The sequence below is a fragment of the Manis pentadactyla genome, chromosome X (assembly GCF_030020395.1).
Source record: "Manis pentadactyla isolate mManPen7 chromosome X, mManPen7.hap1, whole genome shotgun sequence".
Lineage (NCBI taxonomy): Eukaryota > Metazoa > Chordata > Mammalia > Pholidota > Manidae > Manis > Manis pentadactyla.
In genome coordinates this window covers 82,060,712-82,080,785 of record NC_080038.1, presented here as the reverse complement: position 1 = coordinate 82,080,785, position 20,074 = coordinate 82,060,712, and the positions used below count along the sequence as shown (strand labels likewise).

The 20,074-nt window shown below is 36.7% G+C and overlaps 1 protein-coding gene across 1 annotated transcript in view; it reads right to left on the bottom strand.

The window, feature by feature from the left end:
• Positions 1 to 1,026: 1,026 nt before the first annotated feature.
• Positions 1,027 to 20,074, bottom strand: part of LOC118934037 (trimethyllysine dioxygenase, mitochondrial-like) — a 59,051-nt gene continuing 40,003 nt past the window's right edge. The window contains 4 exon segments of the mRNA XM_036929131.2: positions 1,027 to 1,073; positions 1,076 to 1,266; positions 4,115 to 4,234; positions 5,780 to 6,059. Coding sequence (XP_036785026.2) covers positions 1,027 to 1,073; positions 1,076 to 1,266; positions 4,115 to 4,234; positions 5,780 to 6,059 — 638 coding nt within the window.

The following is a 20,074-nucleotide window of genomic DNA, read 5'->3' as shown; positions in this document are numbered from 1 at the left end:
GGATCCTTTTGCAGTGATGGTAGCATTCTATATCTTGATAGGGGTTTGGGCTATGTAGGTGTATGCATTTGTCAAAATGTAGCAACTGTATATTTACTATTTAACATAATTGTATGTAAATTTTACCTCAAAATAAAAAATCTGTAAACATATATTGAACTCTACTTAAGGATACAAATGTTGAAGTATTTCAAAGAGACATGTACTCATATCTACAATGTACTTTGAAATATATCAAAAATAGATTAGTTGATAGATGGGTAGCTAGGTAATAAAGCAAGTATAGTAATAACTTAATAGTAGAATCTAGGTTGTAAATCTATGGATTTTCCTGTGTTTTCAAGTTTTTTATGTTTAAAAATATTCATTATAAAATGTTGGAAAAAATATTGAGAACCTACTCATTATTCTAGATAATGGAGATACAAGAGATGACTGACAGAGAGTTTTCCAAAGGAGCTCATCCAAGGGAAGTGAATTAGTATTTATGTAGTTCCTACTACATTCTAGGGGCAAGGACAAGGGCAATTATTTATTTTTTTCTTCACAACTGGTTGTGGAAGAACAGGCTGGAAATAAGTAGAGATGATGAGTTCAGTCTTGAATATGATGTGTTTTATGATCCTAGAAGATATCTAAGTAAGTGGTGATATTTTAGCAGAATACTGGATATACAGGATATGAGATTTACACAAACCTGTGCTGCAGACAAATGTGGTCATCATGCTTTCGGATACCATAGCTGTTTGGTCACTGAGCACAATTAGATAACTGTTCTTTATTTTACTAGTGCTTTTGTTTTTAAATACTATCTCAATTCTCCTCCAACTGCAAAAATCTAGATTTCCTTGACTGTTGTTCTACTTACTATTCCATGGGAATTAGACTAGGAATAGGAATTATACTGAGAAGAATCTATGGTACACCAAGATTAAAGTGTGGCAGATACAAGGATCTTAGAGATTTTCACTATATTAAGGCTAATATTTGGTAAATAAATTACACTGGGGGATAGTTCTTTGATACTCACCTGATCAAATAAAGCTCTTTATTCCATGGGTAGATATTAAGACTGGCCCAACCCCAATCATGTGGTTGTGACAGTCTCCAACATTTTCAATATATTCATGCTTCAATGGCACTTTTCTGAGGAGTTCAAATTCCTCAGGCACCTTTTGAAGTACCTGTTCTGCTGCATAGAATCCATCTACTAGCAGTTTCCTGCCACCCATTCCTTCATGCTTAAGACAGTGAAACACTTGAATGCTAGAGAAGGAAAAAATAAAATTATTCTGTTCATTGGAGAAAATGAAATGTATCAAAATTTTAGAAAATTATATGTAAAATAATTACTGAACCTACTTCTGTCATTTATTTTCATGAATAAATAAATCTAATTTCCTAATAATTTTCCTTTCATAGCCAGTTGAACTACTTTTGTTTTTTCCAATATTAAAGCCTCTATAGGTTTCTTCTAAACATATGCAATGTATATTGAAGACAATATGTACCAGACCCTAGGAATATTAGCATGAATAAGATACAGTCTCTGTTTTAAAAAAAACCCATAGTTTACTAAGAAGAGATTAAGCAAATAACTACAAATAAATTATCATAGGCACTAAAATAAGATTGTATACAAGGTATAGTGGGACTGTAAAGAAGTGAAATTACCCTAGCAGGGTGTTGTAAAGAGACATGTTTTAGAGTGGATGAGAATGGCTTTCTTTAGTCTTAAAGAATGAGAAAGAGTTGAATTGGGATTAGACTGAGGTGAGGAGAGGGCATTCCAGGCCAAGAAAATGTATGACCAATGATACCAATGTAAAAGAAAGTATATTCAAGGAAGAGAGTAAGAAGTTCCTGTCAGTATAGCAAAGAAAACCACAGAAGGATTTTAAACTGGGAGACTGTATTCTCATATTAACATTTTTAAGACTTGATTATGATGATAGCATAGGAGATGAAGTGATGGGAAACAAGATGACAAAAAAAGTGGATAACTGAAAGAGTAGAGGAAAACACGGTGGACTTAAGCTTAGAGAAGGGTATTACAGAAAAGAACACAAACTTAAGAGATACTACAGTGGTAGAACTGGAAAGATTTGATAACTTATTACATGTGGAGGATTAAAAGCAGGCAAAAATCTAGAATAATTCCAGCTTTCTCAATTATACAACTTGATAGATGATAATGCCATTTGCTAAGACAGAGTGCAGGAAGATATGTAACTGGATGATAGTGAGGGACTGTGAAGTGTTGAGGAAGAAGTTCAGTTTAGGGGCATGTTGAAACAGTTGAGTCATATGTGGCTGAAAATGTTCACAGGGAAGGCAAAGGCAACTATTAATGGACTGGAAAACAAACAGAATTTTCAAATTAGTGAGGGAAAAATAAAGCTAATAGTAATTTAGAAAAAAAGAAAAATCAGAGAAAGTGAATAAGAAAGTAAAATTAGTGATAAACATAAATAAAGTTGGAAGGAATAAAAGCAAAAAGAACCTAATATAAATAAATACAATTAAAATGACAAAGGTCAGTTCTGGTCTGTTGAGCTTTCTGTGGAACTTCTAGGTCAGGATTATTGAGTAGCCAGCTAAAGAATTTTAACTCAGAAGATGGGTAGATTTTGCAGTTGTCTGTACATGGTAGCTAAAGCCAACAATGTGGAGGAAGTCATTTGTAGAGATCATTTCAAGTAAGAAAAGAGGGGCAAGCAGATAAACCTTGAGGGACAACAATATTTAGGACATGGACAGTGGAGAATAAGCCAGCACAAGAGACTGAAAAAAATAATGAGAGATATAGGAGGAAAACCAGAAAAGAAGGAATATTTAAGAAGAGGTAGTGGTTAATGGCATGCCCCAGGAGGTCAAGTAAGATGAAGACTGAAAAGTACACACTAGGTATGGCAATAAGTTAGTTGCTGGTGACTTTGGGGAGAGTAATTTTAATTGGGAGGGGGTTGGATGAACTAGCTGGTAGTGGGCAGAGAGAACAGTTAGTCAATATTGGAACCTCAGTCCCTGTTCAGCTGCTTCTCATCCTATTTCTTATTTCTTCCTTCTGTATCCCCTAGAATAAGGATGCAAACTGTTGATCTCCTCATATATTGATAACATTGAGCAGGAGCTCTAAAACCTGCTTTATTCTTCCTCCCCCAAACCAAACATTCTTAAGTTATAAACCCTGAAGGAAATCAATTGTACCACAATCATTTGAATAAACTGGCTTCAGATTTCCCTCTATGAGATCAAGGTAACAGTTCAACACACCATCAGTTCATCACCCTCTCATATTGTCTTTATAAATCCATATGTGCACTCACTTTATTAATATCTTTGTGCCTCAGGCTCATCATCTATATGCAGAAGCAAGATCAATAATAAAACAACAAAATAACAACCACAGAAGTACCTCTAAATAAGAGGCAAATGGTAGGAAAGTTAAGTAGGTATTTATTTATCATGTCACATAATTACCATTTGTTTTTTGTGGTGAGAACATTTAAGATCTACTTTCTGTTAGCTATGGTGATAATCATATTGCTACATATAATGGCTGTTCACCTTAAATTTTCACAATGTTATATATGTCAATTATATCTTAGTTAAAGCTCAATAGCTTATGATTCCATGTAAGGTTATTTTTCATTCATTCTTTCTCTCCAATTTCTTGCAAAATGGATTCAAGTTCCTTTCAATATCATACCCAAGGTAGCTGTGTTTGGAAGATTGACTCCTTTGCAATATAACAACTAAATATAAGAAAACTATATGAATTTCAAAACTAATGGTTAGACAATAGTTTTTTGGTAAATTATTTGTAATCACTTTGACAAAAAAAAAAGTGTGGTTTAAACAAAATTAGGACCCATTCATATAGTAAGGTGGATTTTCAATAATTTCCCAAATTTTTATTCCTGTAAGTCTAAAGAAGGCTGGGCTATGGGGTTTCAAAATGCTCATGTTTCTAGGAAGAGAGAAATAAATACTCATACAAATCAGCAGCAGCAGATATGATCTTGGTTCAAATAGAATGGAAAATGGCTGAAGAAACTATTCAAGACCAACACAAGTAAAGACCCACTATGGATAATTCTAATCCGCTTACCCACAGGGCTCTTGAAAATAGGTAGTATCAGTGTGTCGATCCAGAGCCATCTTGGTGTATGCAGTGTCACCCCTGGGGAAGTCTGAAGTGAAATACCACATCCTTCCATAGATGGTTTTTCTGTCAAATGAAACACAGGAAGATATTTTAGCTATTTGAAATTTTCATTCTTATCTTTTAAAACTTTCTAGTCATTTCTTTAATTATTCACAAATAACAATAGATTTTTTTGGCTCCAGATTTCCATCTATAAAGTGATGATGGCAGCTGAACATGCCACCAGTCTTAACAATTCTGTTACTTATTAATATTCTATGAAGTCAGAGGGAAACCTGTGGAAGTATAATGTAGTTGAAACCTTAGGGAATCATCCCACTCTGTTCATGTGCCTACTTTTAATAGCTTTCATATTCAAGGTTCTTTCCTGTGCTCACCTTCCTTGCATAGAAAAAATGTTTTTATGCAGCTATTTTTAGAATTAATTAATGTAAATTCTCATCTATCTTCTGGACATGGAGAAATAAGAAAAAAAGAAAAGGATACTTATGTTACCAAGTATTTAGTGAGATGCTGTATCACTATCACTGTTGGTGTATCACTGTTGTGTCTCTTCTTGAGATATACATCACAGGTTCTGATTTTATAGTTATTTTCCCAGTGGGGTAGGATCTGACTAAAGGTCACTTTAATTCCTTAGCTTTCAGTTCATATTATTCTCTGAACCCTCAAAGTCTATACAGGAAGTGTTCTTCCACTTGAACTATAATCTCTAAAGTACTCTCAGGTTATTTATTGCTTCTTTTACTTGAAAGTACTCAAATTGTGTTTTAGACTGAATGGTTGACAAATGTTGACTATACTCTATTGGGATAGGGCAAATGACCTAGCATACTATCTACTACACAATGAAGTATATCTGGCTATTAAGTAAAAGGAAAGTACTAATTATAATGAAGTAAGTTCGCTTAATACTAGAGAAGATCCATCTATATACTAACTAGATATTCAGACTGGCAAGTGGCAAGAACGCTGTATTTAGGATCAGGAAATCTGATCTCTCTGAATCCTACAGGAATCTGAATCTGAATTGCTTACTAGCAGAGCAACCCTGGGCAAGGCACTTAACATATATGAGACTCAATTGCCTCATCAGTAGAATAGGGGATAAAACACACACTTTTCAGGATTTTCTGTAATGACCAAAAGAAAATAATGGGTGTGAATATGCTGGTTAAATGCTATATGGTATAAGGCAGTATTATTAACTATCAGTCTCTGATGAAGCCTTAATAATCATAGAAAGCAAACTGTATGATAGGCGCCATCTCATTCAATACTTTTATTGATCACATGGGAAAATAGATGCCATGGGATGGCAGGCTGTTGGTGGAACTCACACTACTACCTGTTCTCTTTACTCAGTTAGTGTTTTCTCTAGTATGCAGTGGTACCTCTCACTTTGAAGATTTCGAAAAATATACCAGTAACTTTGAAGTCTTCATCATAATTAACATATATGTGTCTTTAGAGATTAGAAATCCAAGCCTCAAGTACAGCACTATAAATGAGAATACCCTTATTCAGGCCACAAAATATTCTAGATTAAAAACAAGGGTATTCATATTCTGGAAATAAATTGCAGATAACAGGGAACTAATGAATTACCTGATCAAGCTGATCCTTTCTGCCAACGTCTCTGTGTGTTCTTGAGTGGGAGGAACATTTTCTACAAAGGCAATTCCATAGAGCAGAAAGTTTTGCAGAAAGTCCTTTAGTCCCTAACTGGTTTCTAAGAAGCTCTGGAAATCTACAGATGGAGCTTGGGCTTGCTGGAAGATTTCAGCATTCCATAAAATTCTAGGCAGGATGACCTTTTGCTTCTGCCCTTCATAGCTGTTTTTCACCAGCCAATCCAAATCATATCTAGTCACATGACCATCTGGCCCTTTTAAGAGAAAAATAAGAGGCATTGCAAAGAGTAATTATGAATACTGCCAATAATTTACTGCTTAAGAATTTTATTTTTAGCAACCAGTTACCCAATGTTTTACTGTTTATGAAGCCAAATTAAAATGCGTTCTTAGAATGTTTCTAAGACAGAAGTATTTGTGAATTGAGTACTATGATTTAATAAATCAATGAATGAACAAATAAATCTGCCCATCAGGTAAATAAGTTTATGGAATTATAGCTACATAGTAAAGGACCTTTCAGAGCATTCATTAAATCATTAAAGAATGATAATGACAAAAATCCCAGTTACTTTTTAGACTACTCCTCTCTCTATCTCCTTGCCCCCATTCTTACCTCTCTACACAAACTTTTTGAGATACAAGGGTCTAATTATTCTTCTAATGGTGGAAAACATCAACGACTCACTCAAGATCACACAGCCAGTAAGTACCACAGTTGGAACTAGAACTCTGGCCTCTTGCTTCCAGCAGTTCCTTCCTCTTCTAAATGAATTAGGGCACTCTGATCTAATGATATTACATCAGTACATTATGAAGTGACTTCACAAGTGACTTTTCCCACTGTGCCAAAGAAGCAAAATGCTTTAGAAAATCTTCAGGATAAGCAAAGGATACAGCAAGAGGAGAGAAAGGCTATGCTGGAATTTTATCTCTCTTTTTTTAAACTTTCTGCCTCTGTCTCTGCTTTCTCTCTCTTTGGCTTCTCACCCTTTGATAACAAAGTATAAAGAATTTTGAGAGAAAAATGAGGAAATAGAAAAATTACCTATGCTCATCATTTTTACATGCAGATGGAACCAGATGGTATATATATGTGTGTGTGTGTGTATATATGAAAGTTTGTACCTTGTCATTTAACATTTTAATAATTTATCATTAAAAAATTAAATCTTCATAAAGTGTCTTGTAATTTGAAGAATATGTACTACCAAAATTTACATAACTAATCTGATTTTTTGGAGCATGTACTTTGATTTTTGAAAAATTTCACTTTTAATAATTATCATCCTTGTTTATATTTCTGATAATTTTCTTGAAATAGAAACAAAGAAGGTGGAATTACTAAAGCCAAAGATATAAATTTTTAAAGTCTTTTTTTTACCAATTTAATTTTTAATTGAAATATAATTGATATACAATCTTATACTGGCTTCAAATATTCATCACAGTGGTCCAACAGTTACTTATACTATTAAACCTTTACTCCCCGCCCCAGTGTGCTTACTATCTGTCAACATAGGAAGATGTTACAGAATTATTCGCTATATTCTCCATGTGGTACTACTATCCCCATGAACAACTTGTATTATGATTGAGAATTTTTGTGTCCCTTTATCTCCCTTATCCTCCACACACACCCACCTCAACCCCTCCCCCATGGTAACCACCAGTCACTACTCAGTGTCTGAGTCTACTGCTGTTTTGCTCATTTTGTTTTGTTTTCTTTTTAGATTCCATAAGTAAGTGAAATCATATGGCATTTATCTTCTCCACCTGGATTTTTTCACTGAGAATAATACCCTCTAGATCTATCCAAGTTGTTGCAAATGGCAGGATTTCTCTTTTTTTAATGACTGAATAATAATTCATTGCATACATGTACCACCTCTTCTTTATCCATTCATCTATTGATGGACACTTTGGTTGCTTCCATATCTTGGCTATTGTAAATAATGCACCAATAAACATAGGGGTGCATATATCTTTTCAAATCTGGGGTTTTTGTTTTCTTTCAGTCAATTCCTAGAAGTGAAATTCCTGGGTCAAATGGTATTTCTATTTTGAGTTTTTTGAGGAACCTCCATACTGCTTTCTGCAATGCTTGTACCAATTTACATTATAACCAACAGGATAGGAGGATATCCTGTTCTCCATATCCTCATCAGCATTTGTTGTTTCTTGTCTTTTGGACAGTGGCCATTCTACTGGAGTGAGGTGGTATCGCATTGTGGTTTTGATTTGCATTTTCATGATAATTGGCAATATGAAACATGTTTTCATATGCCTGTTGGCCATCTGTATTTCTTCTTTGGACAAATGTCTGTTCAGGACCTCCACCCATTTTTTTAATTGGATTATTTGTGTTTTTGTGTGTGTGTTGAGGCATATGAGTTCTTTATATACTTTGGATGTTAGCATTTTATTGGATAAATCATTTATGAATACATTCTCCCATATTGTAGGTGGCCTTTTCATTCTGCTGACTGTGTCCTTTGCTCTACATAACCTTTTTGGTTTGATGTAGTCCCACTTGTTCATTTTTTATTTTGTTTCCCTTGCCTGGGGAGATGTGTCCAGGAAAAAATTGCTCATACTTATGTTCAACAGATCTTTGCCTATGTTTCCTTCTAAGAGTTTTATGGTTTCATGACTTATGAACCATAAGAGGTCTTTGATCTATTTCAAGTTTACTTTTGTGTATGGAGTTAGACAGTAGTTCAGTTTTATTCTCTTGTGTGTAGCTGTCCAGTTTTGTCAACACCAGCTGTTGAAGAGGCTGTCATTTCTCCATTGTATGTCCATGGCTCCTTTATCATATATTAATTGACCATATATGCTTGGGTTAATATCTGTACTCTCTATTCTGTTCCACTAGTCTGTGGGTCTGTTCTTTTGCCAGTACCAAATTGTCTTGAAGTAGAGCTTGAAGTTGGGAAGCAAGGTCCCCCCTGCTTTATTCTTCCTTCTCAGGATTGCTTTGGCTATTCTGGGTCTTTTGTGGTTCTGTATGAATTTTAGAACAATTTTCTCTAGTTCATTGAAGAATGCTGTTGGTATTTTGATAGGAATTGCATTGAATCTGTACATTGTTTTGGGAAGGATGACCATTTTGATAATATTACTTCTTCCTATCCATGAGCATGGGATAGATTTCCATTTATTTGTGTCTTTTAATTTCTCTCATGAGTGTCTTCTAGTTTTCAGAGTATAGGTCTTTCACCTTCTTGGTTAGGTTTATTCCTAGGTATTTTAGTCTTTCTGATGTAATTGTATATGGAATTGTTTTCCTGATTTCTCTTTCTGCTAGTTTGTTAGTATATAGGACTACAACAGATTACTCTGTATTAATTTTGTATCCTGCAAGTTTACTGAATACAGTTATTAGTTCTAGTAGTTTTTTGGTGGAGTCTTTAGGGTTTTTTATGTGTAATATCATTTTGTCTTCAAATAGTGACAGTTTAACTTCTTCTTTACCAATTTGGATGCCTTTTAACTCTATATTTTCGGATTGCTATGGCCAGGACATCCAGCACTATGTTGAATAAAAGTGGTAAGAGTGGGCATCCTTGTCTTGTTCCTGATCTTAGTGGAAAACCTTTTGGCTTTCTGCCATTCAGTGTGATGTTAGCTGTGAGTTCGTCATATATGGCCTTTATTGTGTTAAGGTATTTCCCTCTATACTGCTTTTGTTGAAGGTTTTTATTATGAATGGATGTTGGTTCTTGTCAAATGCTTTTATAGCATCTATTGTCTCAATAGATAGTTTGTATCCTTTTTGTTATTGTGGCATATGGTATTGATTTATTTATTAATATTATACCATCCTTGCATCCCTGAAATAAATAAATACCACTTGGTTGTGAGGGATGATCCTTTTGATGTATTTTTGAATTTGGTTCACTAATATTTTGTTGAGAAGTTTTGAATTTATGTTCATCAGGGATATTGGTGTATAATTTTATTTTTTTTGAGGTGTCTTTGTCTGGTTTTAGTATTAGAGTGAAGCCGGTCTCTTAGAATAAGTGTGGAAGTGTTCCCTCCTTTTCTACTTTTTGGAAAACTTTAAAAAGGATGGGTATTAGCTATTCTTTAAATGTATGGTAGATAGCTGCGAAGCCATCTAGTCCTGGACTTTTGTTTTTTGGGAGTTTTTCAATTATGGATTCAATTTCATTGTTGGCAATTGGTCTGTTCAGATTTTCTGTTTCTACCTGGGTCAATCTTGAAAGGCTGTATTTTTCTAGGAATCTGTCAATTTCTTCAAGGTTGTCCAATTTATTGGCATATAATTTTTCATAGTATTCTTAAATAATTTTGTGTATTTCTGTGATATCTGTTGTGACTATTCCTTCTTCATTTCTGATTTTGTTTACTTGTGTATGCCTTATTTTTTTCTTGGTAAGTCTGGCTAAGGGGTTGTCTATTTTGTTTATCTTCTCAAAGAACCAGATCTTGGTTTCACTGTTTCTCTATTGTTTGATTTTTCTCTATTTTATTTATTTCTGCTCTGACCTTTATTATGTCTCTCCTTCTACTAACTTTGGGCTTCATTTGTTTTTCTTTTTCTAGTTTCTTTAATTGTGAGTTTAGACTGTTTATTTGGGACTGTTCTTGTTTCTTGAGGTAAGCCTGTATTGCTATGTACTTTCCTCTTAGAACAAGTCCCACAGATTTTGGGCTGTTGTGTGTCTGTTTTCATTTGTCTCCATGTATTGCTTTATTTCTGTTTTGATTTGTTCACTGATCCTTTGATTATTTATAAGTATGTTGGTTAGCCTCCATGTGTTTGCAGGCTTTTTTGTTTACTTTGTCTAATTTATTTCTAGTTTCATACCATTGTGGTCTGAGGAGCTGATTGGCACAATTTCAATCTTTTGAATTTTCTGAAGCTCTTTTTGGGGCTTAGTATGTGATCTATTCTGCAAAATGTTCCATGTAAACTTGAGAAGAATGTGTATCATGCTGCTTTTGGGTGTAGAGTTCTGTAGATGTCTGTTAGGTCCATCTGACCTAATGTATTGTTCAGTGCCTCTGTCCCTTATTACTTTCTGTCTGGTAGATCAGTCTATTGATGTGAGTGGTGTGTTGAAGTCTCCTAACATGAATGTGTTGCAATCAATTTATTCCTTTAATTCTGTTTGCAATTGTTTTACATATGTAGATGCTCCTATACTGGGTGCATAGATATTTATAATGGTTATATCTTCTTGTTGGGCTGACCCCTTTACCATTATGTGTTTCCCTTGTCTCTTGCTGTGGTTTTGAAATCTATTTTGTCTGATATAAGTGCTGCTACTCCTGCTTATTTTGTCCCTATTATTTGCATGAAATATCTTTTTTCATCCCTTCACTTTTAGTCTGTGTGTCTTTGGGTATGAAATTAGTCTACTTTATGCAGCAAATAGATGGGTCTTGTTTCTTTATCCATTCTGTCACTCTGTCTTTTTATTGGTGCATTTAGTCCATTTGTATTTAAGGTAATTATTGATAGGTATGTACTTATTACCACTTTATTAATTATTTTTTGGTTGTTTTTATAGCTCCTCTCTGTTTCTTTCTTCCTCTCTTACACTGTTCTCTTGTTATTTGATATTTATTTTAGTGTTGTAATTGGATTTCTTTTTCAAATTTTTGTGTATTATAGGCTTTAGGTTTGTTGTTACCATAAGGTTCAAGGATAGCTCCCTGACTATGCAACAGTCTATAGTAAATTGATTGCTCTATTTCAAACACAATCTAAAAGTATTTCTCTTTTTCTTCTTCCTCCACATTTTATGTATTAGATGTCATAATCTGCACTTTTAGAATATTCCTTGACTGATTTTATGGATAGTTGGTTTTATTACTTTTGTTTTAATTTCACATTTGCTTGGTAAGTACTTGGTATACTACCTTTACTGTGGGTTTATTTTCACTAGTAAAAGCTATTTAGCTTTAGGAACTTTTCCATCTACAGCAGTCCCTTTAACATACCTGTAGTGCTGGTTTAGTGGTTATAAACTTCTTGAGACTTCATTTTTCTGGGAAATGTTTAATCTCTGCTTCAAATCTGAATGATAGGGGGAGGGGCGGAAGATGGCGGCGTGAGTAGAGCAGCGGAAATCTCCTCCCAAAACAACATATATCTATGAAAATATAACAAAGACAACCCTTCCTAGAATAAAGACCAGAGGACACAGGACAATATCCAGACCACATCCGCACCTGAGAGAACCCAGCGCCTCGTGAAGGGGGTAAGATACAAGCCCCGGCCCTGCGGGAGCCGAGCGCCCCTCCCCCCAGCTCCCGGCGGGAGAAGAGCAGGCAGAGCGGGAGGGAGACGGAGCCCAGGACTGCCGAACACCCAGCCCCAGCCATCCGGGCCAGAGTGCAGGGCGCTTGATACTAGGAAAACAGGGCAGCAAGAACAGTGAGCAGGCACTGGAGACTGGGCGACAGAGGACATAAGAAAAGCGCGCGACCTTTTTTTTTTTTTTGCTTTTTTGCTGTTTTGTTTTGGCGAGCGCTTTTTGGAAGTCTTAAAGGGATAGGGACCCCAATACTAGGGAAACAGGGCAGAAAGACCGGTGAGGAGAGGCCTGAGGCTGGCACCGGAGAATAAAGAAAAACGAACGACCACCTTTTTTTTTTTTTTTTTTTTTTTTAATTAAAAAATTTTTTTTTTCTTTTTTTTTTTTTTTTGGTGGTCGTTGTTTTGTTTTGGCGGGTGCTTTTTGGAAGTCTTAAAGGGGCAGGGCGGGTCACTTAATCCAGAGGTAGGGAATCCGGGGATCTCTGGGCACCCTAACCCCTGGGCTGCGGGAGCAGGGAGGACCCTTACGGAGATAAATAGCCTCCCAGCAGCTCCTGCTCCAACGCGACTCCACCATTTTGGAGTAGCTGCCCGAGCTAGGCCACGCCCACAGCAACAGCGGAGATTAACTCCATAGCAGCCGGGCAGGAAGCAGAAACCCTGTCTGCACGCAGCTGCGCAGCACAAGCCACTAGAGGTCGCTGTTCTCCCAGGAGAGGAGGGCCACAAACCAACAAGAAAGGAAGTCCTTCCAGCCGTCACTCGTCCCAGTTCTGCAGACTATTCCTATCACCATGAAAAGGCAAAGCTACAGGCAGACAAAGATCACAGAGACAACACCAGAGAAGGAGACAGACCTAACCAGTCTTCCTGACAAAGAATTCAAAATAAGAATCATAAACATGCTGACAGAGATGCAGAGAAATACGCAAGAGAAATGGGATGAAGTCCGGAAGGAGATAACAGATGCCAGAAAGGAGATCGCAGAAATGAAACAAACTCTGGAAGGGTTTATAAGCAGAATGGATAGAATGCAAGAGGCCATTGATGGAATTGAAATCAGAGAACAGGAATGCATAGAAGCTGACATAGAGAGAGACAAAAGGATCTCCAGGAATGAAACAATATTAAGAGAACTGTGTGACCAATCCAAAAGGAACAATATCCGTATTATAGGGGTCCCAGAAGAAGAAGGGAGAGGAAAAGAGATGGAAAGTATCTTAGAAGAAATAATTGCTGAAAACTTCCCCACACTGGGGGAGGAAGTAATCGAACAGACCACAGAAATACACAGAACCCCCAACAGAAAGGATCCAAGAAGGGCAACACCAAGACACATAATAATTAAAATGGCAAAGATCAAGGACAAGGAAAGAGTGTTAAAGGCAGCTAGAGAGAAAAAGGTCACCTATAAAGGGAAACCCATCAGGCTAACGTCAGATTTCTCAACAGAAACTCTACAGGCCAGAAGAGAATGGCATGATATATATAATACAATGAAACAGAAGGGCCTTGAACCAAGGATACTGTATCCAGCACGACTATCATTCAAATATGACGGTGGGATTAAACAATTCCCAGACAAACAAAAGCTGAGGGAATTTGCTTTCCACAAACCACCTCTACAGAACATCTTACAGGGACTGCTCTAGATGGGAGCACTCCTAGAAAGAGCACAGCACAAAACACCCAACATATAAAGAATCGAGGAGGAGGAACAAGAAGGGAGAGAAGAAAAGAATCTCCAGACAGTGTATATAACAGCTCAATAAGCGAGCTAAGTTAGGCAGTAAGATACTAAAGAGGCTAACCTTGAACCTTTGGTAACCACGAATTTAAAGCCTGCAATGGCAATAAGTACATATCTTTCAATAGTCACCCTAAATGTTAATGAGTTGAATGCACCAATCAAAATACACAGAGTAACAGAATGGATAAAAAAGCAAGACCCATCTATATGCTGCTTACAAGAAACTCACCTCAAACCCAAAGACATGTACAGACTAAAAGTCAAGGGATGGAAAAACATATTTCAAGCAAACAACAGTGAGAAGAAAGCAGGGGTTGCAGTACTAATATCAGACAAAATAGACTTCAAAACAAAGAAAGTAACAAGAGATAAAGAAGGACACTACATAATGATAAAGGGCTCAGTCAAACAAGAGGATATAACCATTCTAAATATATATGCACCCAACACAGGAGCACCAGCATATGTGAAACAAATACTAACAGAACTAAAGGGGGATACAGACTGCAATGCATTCATTCTAGGAGACTTCAACACACCACTCACCCCAAAGGATAGATCCACTGGGCAGAAAATAAGTAAGGACACGGAAGCACTGAACAACACAGTAGGGCAGATGGACCTAATAGACATCTATAGAACTCTACATCCAAAAGCAGCGGGATATACATTCTTCTCAAGTGCACATGGAACATTCTCTAGAATAGACCACATACTAGGCCACAAAAAGAGCCTCAGAAAATTCGAAAAGATTGAAATCCTACCAACCAACTTTTCAGACCACAAAGGCATAAAACTAGAAATAAACTGTACAAAGAAAGCAAAGAGGTTCACAAACACATGGAGGCTTAACAACACGCTCCTAAATAATCAATGGATCAATGACCAAATCAAAATGGAGATCCAGCAATATATGGAAACAAATGACAACAACAACACTAAGCCCCAACTTCTGTGGGACGCAGCAAAAGCAGTCTTAAGAGGAAAGTATATAGCAATCCAAGCATATTTAAAAAAGGAAGAGCAATCCCAAATGAATGGTCTAATGTCACAATTATCGAAATTGGAAAAAGAAGAACAGATGAGGCCTAAGGTCAGCAGAAGGAGGGACATAATAAAGATCAGAGAAGAAATAAATAAAATTGAGAAGAATAAAACAATAGCAAAAATCAATGAAACCAAGAGCTGGTTCTTCGAGAAAATAAACAAAATAGATAAGCCTCTAGCCAGACTTATTAAGAAGAAAAGAGAGTCAACACAAATCAACAGTATCAGAAACGAGAAAGGAAAAATCACGACGGACCCCACGGAAATGCAAAGAATTATTGGAGAATACTATGAAAACCTATATGCTAACAAGCTGGGAAACCTAGGAGAAATGGACAACTTCCTAGAAAAATATAACCTTCCAAGATTGACCCAGGAAGAAACAGAAAATCTAAACAGACCAATTACCAGCAACGAAATTGAAGCGGTAATCAAAAAACTACCAAAGAACAAAACCCCCGGGCCAGATGGATTTACCTTGGAATTTTATCAGACATACAGGGAAGACATAATACCCATTCTCCTTAGAGTTTTCCAAAAAATAGAGGAGGAGGGGGTACTCTCAAACTCATTCTATGAAGCTAACATCACCCTAATACCAAAACCAGGCAAAGACCCCACCAAAAAAGAAAACTACAGACCAATATCCCTGATGAACGTAGATGCAAAAATACTCAACAAAATATTAGCAAACCGAATTCAAAAATACATCAAAAGGATCATACACCATGACCAAGTGGGATTCATCCCAGGGATGCAAGGATGGTAAACATTCGAAAGTCCATCAACATCATCCACCATATCAACAAAAAGAAAGACAAAAACCACATGATCATCTCCGTAGATGCTGAAAAAGCATTTGACAAAGTTCAACATCCATTCATGATAAAAACTCTCAGCAAAATGGGAATAGAGGGCAAGTACCTCAACATAATAAAGGCCATCTATGATAAACCCACAGCCAACATTATATTGAACAGCGAGAAGCTGAAAGCGTTTCCTCTGAGATCGGGAACTAGACAGGGATGCCCACTCTCTCCACTGTTATTTAACATAGTACTGGAGGTCCTAGCCACAGCAATCAGACAAAATAAAGAAATACAAGGAATCCAGATTGGTAAAGAAGAAGTTAAACTGTCACTATTTGCAGATGACATGATACTGTACATAAAAAACCCTAAAAACTCCACCACAAAACTACTAGAACTGATATCAGAACACAGCAAAGTTGCAGGATACAAAATCAACACACAGAAATCTGTGGCTTTCCTATATACTAACAATGAACCAACAGAAAGAGAAATCAGGAAAACAACTCCATTCACAATTGCATCAAAAAAAATAAAATACCTAGGAATAAACCTAACCAAAGAAGTGAAAGACTTATACTCTGAAAACTAGAAGTCACACTTAAGAGAAATTAAAGGGGACACTAACAGATGGAAACTCATCCCATGCTCGTGGCTAGGAAGAATTAATATCGTCAAAATGGCCATCCTGCCCAAAGCAATATACAGATTTGATGCAATCCCTATGAAACTACCAGCAACATTCTTCAATGAACTGGAACAAATAATTCAAAAATTCATATGGAAACACAAAAGACCCCGAATAGCCAAAGCAATCCTGAGAAAGAAGAATAAAGTAGGGGGGATCTCACTCCCCAACTTCAAGCTCTACTATAAAGTCATAGTAATCAAGACAATTTGGTACTGGCACAAGAGCAGAGCCACAGACCAATGGAAGAGACTAGAGAATCCAGACATTAACCCAGACATATATGGTCAATTAATATTTGATAAAGGAGCCATGGACATACAATGGCGAAATGACAGTCTCTTCAACAGGTGGTGCTGGCAAAACTGGACAGCTATATGTAGGAGAATGAAACTGGACCATTGTCTAACCCCATATACAAAAGTAAACTCAAAATGGATCAAAGACCTGAATGTAAGCCATGAAACCATTAAACTCTTGGAAGAAAACATAGGCAAAAACCTCTTAGACATAAACATGAGTGACCTCTTCTTGAACATATCTCCCCGGGCAAGGAAAACAACAGCAAAAATGAGTAAGTGGGACTATATTAAGCTGAAAAGCTTCTGTACAGCAAAGACACCATCAATAGAACAAGAAGTATCCCTACAGTATGGGAGAATATATTTGAAAATGACACATCCGATAAAGGCTTGACGTCCAGAATATATAAGGAGCTCACACGCCTCAACAAACAAAAAACAAATAACCCAATTAAAAAATGGGCAAAGGAACTGAACAGACAGTTCTCCAAAAAAGAAATACAGATGGCCAACAGACACATGAAAAGATGCTCCACATCGCTAATATTAAGAGAAATGCAAATTAAAACTACAATGAGGTATCACCTCACACCAGTAAGGATGGCTGCCATCCAAAAGACAAACAACAACAAATGTTGGCGAGGCTGTGGAGAAAGGGGAACCCTCCTACACTGCTGGTGGGAATGTAAGTTAGTTCAACCATTGTGGAAAGCAGTATGGAGGTACATCAAAATGCTCAAAACAGACTTACCATTTGACCCAGGAATTCCACTCCTAGGAATTTACCCTAAGAACGCAGCAATCAAGTTTGAGAAAGACAGATGCACCCCTATGTTTATTGCAGCACTATTTACAATAGCCAAGATTTGGAAGCAACCTAAATGTCCATCAATAGATGAATGGATAAAGAAGATGTGGTACATATACACAATGGAATACTACTCAGCCATAAGAAAAGGGCAAATCCAATCATTTGCAGCAACATGGATGGAGCTGGAGGGTATTATGCTCAGTGAAACAAGCCAAGCGGAGAAAGAGAAATACCAAATGATTTCACTTATCTGTGGAATATGAGAACAAAGGAAAGCTGAAGGAACAAAACAGCAGCAGAATCACAGAACTCAAGAATGGACTAACAGGTACCAAAGGGAAAGGGACTGGGGAGGATGGGTGGGTAGGGAGGGATAAGGGGGGGAGAAGTAGGTGGGTATTAAGATTAACATGCATGGGTGGGTAGGAGAAAAGGGACGGCTGTACAACACAGAGAAGGCAAGTAGTGATTCTACAACATTTTGCTATGCTGATGGACAGTGACTGTAAAGGTGTTTATAGGGGAGAACTGGTATACAGGAGAGCCTAGTAAACATAATATTCGTCATGTAAGTGTAGATTAGTGATACCAAAAACAAAGAAAAAAAAAAAGGGCAGTTCCTGTGTGGTAACCTCCAACGAGTTCTACACAAGGGTATAAAGGGCATATAAAAGTGTAGGCACAGGGTCTGTTTGTGTTTATACAGAGGATCAAAGCCTAATTGGGCTACCCCGAAAATGAATTAAGATACGATATGAAAAAGAACTTCCAACATCTGCACTCTCTGGAAGACACATGCCAGAAGATGATCATCAAAAAACCCCAACAAAGATCCACGCACTGCCACAGCTGTAGATGCACTCATCCCACCATTTCCTGGACTTGCCATGGGAATGAGGAAGGAGATATCTAAGCTGGCCTGTGCATACAGTAAAACAACAAATTTGACTGGATCTATACTGTTGGAACTCAACCAAGAATTTGGAGAAGTGCAAATTGTAGCGCTCCAAAATCTTACAACTACAGACTATTTACTGTTAAAAGAACATAAGGGATGTGAACATTCCCCAGGAATGGGTTGTTTTAATTTGTCTGATTTCTCTCAGACTGTTCAAGTTCAGTTGGACAATATCCACCATGTCATAGATAAGTTTTCACAAATGCCTAAGTTGCCTAACTGGTTTACTTGGTTTCACTGGAGATGGCTGGTAATTACAGATAAGCTTTGGTTATGTAACTATACTCCTATTATGTTAATGTGTGTGCGCAATTTAAGTAGTAGCTTAAAACCTATACATGCTGAAGTTACTCTACAAGAAGATACGCCAAAGAAATAATCAATCTTCCCATGTTTTCTTCCGCCTGCTACTTCTATAGCTTTTCTTCTTCCTTCCTAATTACAACCCTTAAATAGAATTCGTGCCTCATATCAAATTTACCGAGTATCATAATTCTTCCAAGTGGTAAAGATACCTCAAGACAAATGCTGGCATAGAAGCCACAGGGCATAAATATGCAAAGAAGAAAAAAGCTAACCTTTTCAAACAATAAGGCTTCCCTCTCACTTACCAACTTCACATTTCCCTGTATGGCCCCGGAAGATGACTGGTTAGCCAGAGACGGGTAAGATTCCTCAAGGGAGGAACAACCTAAGACAGGCACAGTCGCAGAGGGGCCATCAGGTGAGAAATTGGGGAACAACAGAGGTGAGGCTTAGAACCTCACCCCCCCTGTTCTGAGAGAAATCTTCTGCATATGTGGATGTTTTATTGCCCTGTTCTAGCTTGTATTAACACATAGTCTACAGGCACACACCTGATCATCTACATTTGCTCTCTTACAACACTAAACTATGTTTTCTACCTTTATCTTATATCTACCTACCACTTCAGCATTTTATTAAAAATAAAAATAATAAAGAGAGAAATGTGGTATCCACATATAAATCAAGTATAAAAACCAAATGAGTATTCATATTTGAACTGACTGTTTAGAGTTCATAATGCATGAGCAAAACCGAAAGTTTCTGTGATGACTGCCCTTGTACTGTTCGCTATGTAACTTATTCATTATGTAAGAATTTGTTCTACATGTAAGAACTTGTTTGTTATGCCTCAGAAGATTGGAGACTGACGAAAATTAGGCTTGGGGTGGATTAATGATTGTGCATTGAGCATTGACTCCCCTATACAGAATTTTATTGTCGTTAACAACCATTTGATCAATAAATGTGAGAGATGCCCTCACAAAGTAAAAAAAAAAAAAAAAAAGGACAGACTTCCAATGGTAAAATAAATAAGTAACCGGGATGTAATGTATAGCATAAGGAATATAGTCAAGATATTGTAACAGCTTGGTAGGGTGATAGCTGGAACCTCGAATTATGTATATAAATGTTCTACCACTGTGTTGTACACTTGAAACTAATGTAATGTAATACTGTGCGTCAACTACCCTTCAATAAAAAATAATTATTTAAAAAAAAAAAATCTGAATGATAATCTTGCTCGGTAGAAGATTCTTGGTTGAAAGCCCTTCTGTTCCAGTACATTGAATATTTCTTGCCA